The 7,722-nt window shown below is 41.4% G+C and overlaps 1 protein-coding gene across 1 annotated transcript in view; it reads right to left on the bottom strand.

Moving 5' to 3' along the window:
- Positions 1 to 1,191: 1,191 nt before the first annotated feature.
- heg1 (heart development protein with EGF-like domains 1) overlaps positions 1,192 to 7,722 on the bottom strand; it is a 15,421-nt gene continuing 8,890 nt past the window's right edge. Inside the window, exons 5-15 of the mRNA XM_008290819.1 lie at positions 7,058 to 7,171; positions 6,267 to 6,389; positions 6,081 to 6,172; positions 5,926 to 5,981; positions 5,411 to 5,571; positions 4,204 to 4,338; positions 4,001 to 4,043; positions 3,870 to 3,907; positions 3,678 to 3,765; positions 3,253 to 3,430; positions 1,192 to 2,470 (exon numbers count right to left, since the gene is read on the bottom strand). Of these exons, the coding sequence (XP_008289041.1) occupies positions 2,327 to 2,470; positions 3,253 to 3,430; positions 3,678 to 3,765; positions 3,870 to 3,907; positions 4,001 to 4,043; positions 4,204 to 4,338; positions 5,411 to 5,571; positions 5,926 to 5,981; positions 6,081 to 6,172; positions 6,267 to 6,389; positions 7,058 to 7,171 (1,172 nt within the window). The 3' untranslated portion in view covers positions 1,192 to 2,326. The remainder of the gene's footprint in view (positions 2,471 to 3,252; positions 3,431 to 3,677; positions 3,766 to 3,869; positions 3,908 to 4,000; positions 4,044 to 4,203; positions 4,339 to 5,410; positions 5,572 to 5,925; positions 5,982 to 6,080; positions 6,173 to 6,266; positions 6,390 to 7,057; positions 7,172 to 7,722) is intronic.

Genomic DNA, 7,722 nt, shown 5'->3' with positions numbered 1-7,722 from the left:
CGGCCGCTCCAAAACATTTACCTTGATGTCTTTAAACCATTTCGGTTTAGCTTTGGTTGTACGCTTCCAGTCATTTTCTTGCGGGAAAGCAAATCTTCTCCCAAGGTACATTTCTCTTGCAGATTGCATCCAGGATTTCCCTGTAAGTTACTCAAATGATTTTACCCTCTCCCTTTACAAGCCTGCCGAGAAGCATCCCTACGTCATGATGCTGCCACCACCATGCTTCATGACGGGGGATGATGTGGTTGTGATGATGTGCAGTGTTTGGTGTCCATCAAACGTAGCATCAAATGGTGAAAAAAAAAAGCTACTTTTGGTCTCGTCCAACCAAAGAACCTTCTTTCATTTGACTTCAAAGTCTTCCACATACCTCCTGCTGAACTCTAACCTACAATTAATTTGATTTATTTTGTTTTTTCCCCCCCAGCAGTGGTTTTCCTGAAGTTTTGACCGGGGAAGAACAGACAGTAATTTCTATATGCAACATCTCCTCTGAATGATGACTTTAACTCCTTGGATGTACTGCTTAGAGGGCTCTTTTCTCGTCATGATGTTATAACAAGAAGTACTGACTCACCAGTGACTGCACTTTGCAGATACAGGTGTCCTTATATATATATGTTTGGTAAGGAGTTTAATGAACCCTAACAAACCCCATTGTGGCAGGGGGAGTGCTAATGACTTGTATAACTAGAGGGAGGAGCAACAAATCCCCAGTTGAAACTCAGGTGTTAATGGCTCGTATCTGGAACTCCCAATTAGTCAGTCAGAACTGATGAAGCCTCTTGACTGAGAGGTGAAACGTCTTCAAGGAATTCAAGCAAGTCCAGTTGCTACGATTAATCTATGAGAATAACCACGACCTGAGAATCTTCACAGACAGGTTTCCTCATATTAAAGCCACTTGAGACACATGTAGTGCTCTCAGATATCTCCATTTCACTTTGTGTTAACCTGTGTTGAACAAGCTTAATCAGTTTAAAGGGGGTAAAAACTAACGCAATCGCTCATTTTACATTTCATACTTTTGAGTAATACATTGATGAGCTGCAGGAGGGATTTCCTAAATTCTGGCATTTCATTTCTCCAGATTTCTGCCTACTGCAGCTTTAAATAATACAATCTGTGTCAGCAATATTCACATTCAGATTGCTTCAACCAGAGTGAAGTCAGAGACAAAAAAAAAAATGCTGTGCAAAATTTTTTTTTATTTAAATTAGCACATCTGACTAAAACGCCAGAATCAACAGACCATATAAACACAAAGGAGGAAAAACACTCACATAAAAATAACACTCCATGAGAGAAATAGCTAATTATGATACATCTTTACATTCAAACAGTTATGATCATTCCGGTATACAGATAATTATTCCTCACATGCACACACACACCTCCACAACTTTTAACAAACACACACACTCGTCCTCTCTCTCTCTCCCACACACACACACACACACACACTATGTAGACACACACACACACTTAAAGCCACAGGTTCATCCCTCTAAAGTCCGTCAGCGTGTATGTATGAGATGTCCGTTATGCTACATGTCAACAGCTTGGCCATACGTGGAATAAATAAACATCTGATTTAAAAACGTCTTTCCTCAGCTTCTATTGGCACGGAACCAAATTTTGTGCATCCTTCAGTGGTTCGTTATCGTCGTGTTCCATCCAGACTTTATTCTCTAAGAAGATTTTCAGATCACAGCAGTGGCACACACATATTTATATTTCAGCACTCAAGGAACTTCAGTGTTTTTGCATGTTTTAGTCTAACGCATGTCAGCCATTCCTGGTGAGCACCACGGGAACATCATTTTATTTACTGTGCATTAATGTAGGAAAGGTTATTTCCATCCGCAGCGCATTACCAGGCGGCAGCAACACAAGTCCGACAACAGGAGAGGCAGAGACGACGTTTGCTGCTACGGATCACTGACACACTGAAACAAATCGCTGGCCGCATGGAAAGCAACGTCGAGTGTACATGACTTGAAGGAAATGAGGTAAAACATGCAAAAACACTTAAATGGTTACAAAAGAACACATTTTACTTGCAAAAATGTGTACTTCCCCTATACACACACACACACACACACACACACACACATTTACATGTGTAGTTTGCAGTTCTGACTGCAGGTAGTTAAATGGGTTTTCAGAAACAGTGCAGATTTATGTAACGTCTGTCAGCATTGTCACTGTGACGGAAAATCCTCACGACAAATCAGGTGTAAGTATAAAAGATGGTAGGTTTTAGCGGGTGTCTGTGTGTGTGTGTGTGTATGTGTGTGTGTGTGTGTTGAAGGTGGGACACTCAGAAGTAGTCTCGTCTCCGTGAATCGTCACTGATGAACGAGGGGTTCCACTGGGCGGGGTAGATGCACGAGTGGCGAGATCCCGGCAGCCCTGTGAACGGGTACAGGCCGTTTCTCTCCAGGTCCGAGTTACGCAAAGCAGGCTGAGGGAAGGTGCACAGAGAGAAAGACAATTAAGTGCATGACGTCATCAACGGCGGCGGTTTGTTCTTGTCTGATCAAGTGATCTGTCAGCTGCATCGAAAAAACAAAGCAGTTACATCAGGGGTCTCAAACTCGCGGCCCTTTTTGTGGCCTTCTATTTGACATCAAAGTTTAACGCATTTTTCTCACATGCACCTGCACAAGTCGAGTCGCTGTCCTGGCGTTTTATATTCTTTTATCACTTGTAGGCTACCATAGTTCAGGCTCGTGACAGCAACACAAGTTAGCAACGTTAGTCACTTGAAACATGATTCGGAAGTGTCACCGAGTGGAGGGAAAATATATCCAGTCACCCAGTGCAAATGCGTTTTTTCTTTTTTTTTTTGGTTTGTTTTTTTCCTGTCTGTGTGAAAAGCTCTTCTCCACCATGAGCTTTAATAAGTCAAAGCACAGGTCTAAACTTATTGATCAGCATCTTTAAGCCACACTGAGGGTCTCAGTTGCTTCCTCCCTCAAGCCAAATGTGGCTCAGCTGTGTCAGAGGAAGCGAGGAGGTAAGAGAAGCCTACGTTCTGAAGAACCGTTCATGTTCTGAATTGTTGTTAATAAAGACTGAGATGATTGGATCAGTTGTACTTTTTTGGAATACTTTTTTTGTGGACTACGTGATGCGGCCCAGCCCCACCCAGACTCTACCTCCAGCGGCCTCCGGGTAAGTTGAGTTTGAGACCCCTGCATTACATGAAAGTCAAACGTAGGAGGGGGAGATGCGTTTCCTTACAGAGTAGTAAATGTCGGTCATCTGCAGCAGGTTCTTCGTGCTGCCGTTCTCTTGCATCTCTATGGTCTCGCGGCCCCACTCCATGGATATGCGGTTGTTTTTAGGGAAGTCTGCGTAGGGGGACATCTGCAGGTCCCCACTCTTGAAGATGATCTTATTAATGTCGTTTTTGTCTTTCCTGAAAGAACAAACATTTTAAAAGTTAAACTTTGGCCACAGCTCCAAATGATTTCTTTTACCAAATTATCTCTTTTTTCTTATTGTCATTTGGGTGAACTCATGCAGATAATGACACTTGTTTCATATTAGTGGATTCTGTGTCTCTTGTTTTTAAATTATCTATTTGAAAAAAGGTAGAGCAAGGACAGCGTCTAAACTGTTATGTTTTATCTCACAAACTGAGTTAAACCAATTACAACTCTTACTTGCAGCAGGTGACAATGAGAGCAATGATGAGGATGAGGAGCAGGGCGCCCCCTGCAGGCGACACCACCACCGCAATCAGTTTGTAAACTGCAACGGAAATAACAACCCATTAAACACGACATGTACACATTAATGCTCACAACAGTCAGATTAACTTCTATGAACAACACTGGTCTGACAGATTTACTTACAGTTTCCACAGTTGAATCCTCCAAATCCAAACATGCACCTGAAAACCAGAAGCAGAAGATTCAGTCCACTGGAATTGTTTTAATATAACTTAATTAATATTACAAGATATGAAAGAGAGAGACAAACTTACGGGACACAGGTGCCATTTTCCAGCTTGTAGCCGTCTCCACACTCTGAAACATTTCATTCAGAAAGTTGAAATTTTGCATAAAAAAAGCCAGACAATGTCCTTAATTTTTCCAAACTGAATGTGAAATGTAGAAGATTCTACCCTTGCTTTAAGTTAACAAAGGCAACAGTCATTATCTTGTTTCTCAAAAAAAAGGAGCCTACCTAAGCAGGACAAGTCCTCAGGATTGTGCTTGTAGTATCCTGGAAGACACTGGCAGGACGCTGTGCCGCTGTTGTCTGTGCAGGTGGAGCGTTCGGTATCACACTGAGTCTTCTGAGCCACACAGAGACTCTCCACTGGAACACACAGTGGATAGAATTAATCACAACGTAAAACAATCTGGTCTAGACATAAGACAATAACTAACTTCTACTACTTTTAACACATTACTGCTATGTATGTAAAGTTACAGTGCTTTAAGTTATATTTTAATGTTTAAGTCCCTCTACAGTTGTTGATTAAACAACTAAACATAAAAAGACTACAGCCTAGGGTATCTGGGCTCCCAAAGAATAAATTACAACCATGACTGCAAAATAACAACCTATTTTTTCTCAAAACATCATCTGAAAAAAAAGATTGTTTCTGGAAAGATACTGAATGATGCCAATACGATTTCAGTCATTTTAAGTAAACTTTACATGTTACAGAATATTACTAAAGCCAGATCCTGGTATTCTTGTTGTTGTCGTCTAAACACCCTGAAACCTCTTAAAATGTTCTTCTTTTGGCACAACAATTCCTCTGATGATGCTCTACACACTATTTTAGTCTTAAACTGTGAAATAAAGCATAAAGATGCAAAAACATTTAAACCTGACATTATGTATTTTATTTCTATCTCTAAACATTGTCTTATTTTAGGAAGAGCAGCATTAAGGAGCAGCGGCATGTAGGGTTGTCGACAGAGCACATCCTCTCCATGACAGTTTAAAATTGTTCCATATATTAAAATAAATAAAGGTGGAATTGGGTGTTTTTTTGCCTAGGGTCCCCAACGCATCGGTATTTTTAAAAAGCACAAATAAAAGAAAACAATAACATGAAGTTATGAGGAACATGCTGACTGACAAAGTCATGAAGGGGTTCGGATGAGGATTAATGGCACTCTGTCCTTTTGCATGTCTTGTAGTGAAATATAGCAGCAACATAACATTTTAAAGTTGAACTGAGTTGCATTTTCACATCACACGACAGTCCAAGGGATGATTATTTATGGCTAAACAGAGCCCTCTAGTGGCCGTTAGCTAGTATGTCCACACTCCCTCCTGACGGCGTCCTCTGAGCGTACACGGGGTCCAGCTGGAGACGGTATGAAATGTGTGAAAACACAGTTGGCTGTGACTGTGCTCTGTTTATTATACTTACTGTGGTACGTGAGCTGGTGGTGCAGGACCATCCGGCAGTGGGCCAACGAGGAGCTGCAGTTGCTCAGAGACATCTGGATGCTGTTGTAGACCTCAGCAGTCGTCACATCAGTGGAGATGGAAAACATGTTGACAGCCAAGATACGAACCCCGTCCTCCTCTCTGTGGGGAGGAGATCAGAGGTCAGCATAGAGTCCTGGTTGGTCTCGTAAGCGAGGGGGAGACATATTACGATCCTCCTGCTTTGTACAGGAGATCTCTTCATGTTAGTTTAAGGTATCGGTTCCTTGACAAATGGCTGTCTCAGTTAAAGTAAATTCATAGAACAAGTCATTTTGCATTGGAAACTACAGTTAGTCTCACGTTGCAGGTTTTTTTTTTTTTACCTTTTGCATTAAAAATAGGATTTTAGTAAAGTGGCAAAGAGTAGATAACTATAGTTTTAACCACCTCTTCCTTTCATGCTCTAATAAATATGAAGAAATAACTGAAACTGACGTGACGGCGAGGACTTACTTCTCACTCAGCGTTGAGCGACCGTAGCCTCGGAGGACTGACAACGACATATTGAGCTGCAACAAAGACAAAGACAGGATATAACACACAGAAACCTCGTGGCGATTTTCTCTGTAAAGAGCAGGGAGGACGCCGTGGTGTGGACTGCCTCTCACCAGCTGAATGATCTCTCTGTGGATGTCATGCAAGGTGGTTCTCTTGTCATGTGGCAGCCTATAAACGCTGAAGGTTCCCAGAAAGATCTTCGCTACAGACGGAAAAAGAACAATACCATTGAGTTTATGAAAACACGTCCTGTGAGGAAACAAACTAGAGAAACAATAACTAGAATTTACTATTACCTCTGGTGCATGTGCGCCCGTCTTCCAGGTCGAAGCCGAGCGGACACTCGCAGCTGAAGGAGCCTCGTGTGTTCACGCATCTGGATCCAACGGGGCAGGGGTCGTGCTCACACTCATCTACATCTGAACACACAGTACATGCATGCATTAGGATATTACACCTAAAGTCTGTGTTATGGGAATTCAGAGATTTATACCAAACATATTAAACATGTCAGAAAATAACTGATAAAAACACGCAAACAGATGACTGTGGAGTTGTTGAGATTATAGAATGTAGCTTGCTAGCGAGCTATGCCTTCATTCAAACAAATTCATTATAGTTTCGTCACCATGTTTGAATGTCCTATGGAAGATGAAGATGAAGAAGAGGCGAACTGATATTGTGAATAACCACACCTGCATCTGGTGTCTTCACTGGCAGAACATTAGTCTAAGTGTCCTGTGTGATTAGTTGATTGTGGTTTATGACTTAGTCCACAGCTGCAAAGTGCCAAAAATGTCTACGGTGTGTTTGTGATTTCACATCTAACCCGTTGGCTCCATTAAAACAACAACACAGGACAGAACACTGCAGATGTTTTCATGATTTTAAACTCTAATTTTATAGACTTTTTCTTCATCTGTCTCGTGACAAACTGCTACACAGACTTTCAAAAAAAGACTTCACAAAATCCCTAAACCTCGATCCTCATCTCAACCTTCAGCTCTTTTCTCATATTTGATTATGAAACGCTAACATTTCATTCGTCCTGTGTATTGAAACACAAAAGCCGAGAAGAGCGTCTCACCCTCGGTGCAGTTCGGTCCTGTCCACGCCTGCTGGCAGTGACAGGTGAACTGATGCCTTTTGTAGCTGACACACATCCCTCTATTCATGCAAGGGTTTGACACGCAGGGGTCTCCTGAAGTTCAGAGAGGAGGGAAAGTGTTAAACCATCAAACGAAGAAAAAAAAAGAACCTCAAAAAGTAAAAAACAACAGTGTGATCTTTTTGTCACACATAAGTGCTGATGTGGTTTCACACTGACACTTCCCACCTGATCTCTCATCTGCAGTTTTCTGTTTTTGTGCTTTTTTTTTTTCTAACACAATCGAGTAGAAAGATCGCTGCAGTATAATCAGCAACAAATGCTTTCATTTTAAGCTGCACATTAGAACCATTTCACACACTTGAAAATTCATCATCACCAAGGTTCTTCAGACCAGACAGAACACATCCAGGTTTAATTTGAACAAACTCTATTTCACTTCAGTCCAAACTATGGACATTAATGTTTGCTTTCTCTCATTATTTCGTCAGTGGCAGTTCATTCTTGTTTGGGTATTACAGCACACACTAAGCTGAAACCTCTCCCCATCTCCAACAATCTCAACTTCTTTAAAATTACCTGGAAGTGTAATGCTTTGAGAGGATTATCGTCCATTATAGGATGAATCAATCACGTTCAACATC

The sequence above is a fragment of the Stegastes partitus genome, unplaced genomic scaffold (genome assembly GCF_000690725.1).
Source record: "Stegastes partitus isolate 25-593 unplaced genomic scaffold, Stegastes_partitus-1.0.2 Scaffold697, whole genome shotgun sequence".
In the NCBI taxonomy this organism is placed as follows: Eukaryota; Metazoa; Chordata; class Actinopteri; family Pomacentridae; genus Stegastes; species Stegastes partitus.
Note: the sequence above shows the minus strand (reverse complement) of the source record. Positions and strands in the feature narration are given on the sequence as shown.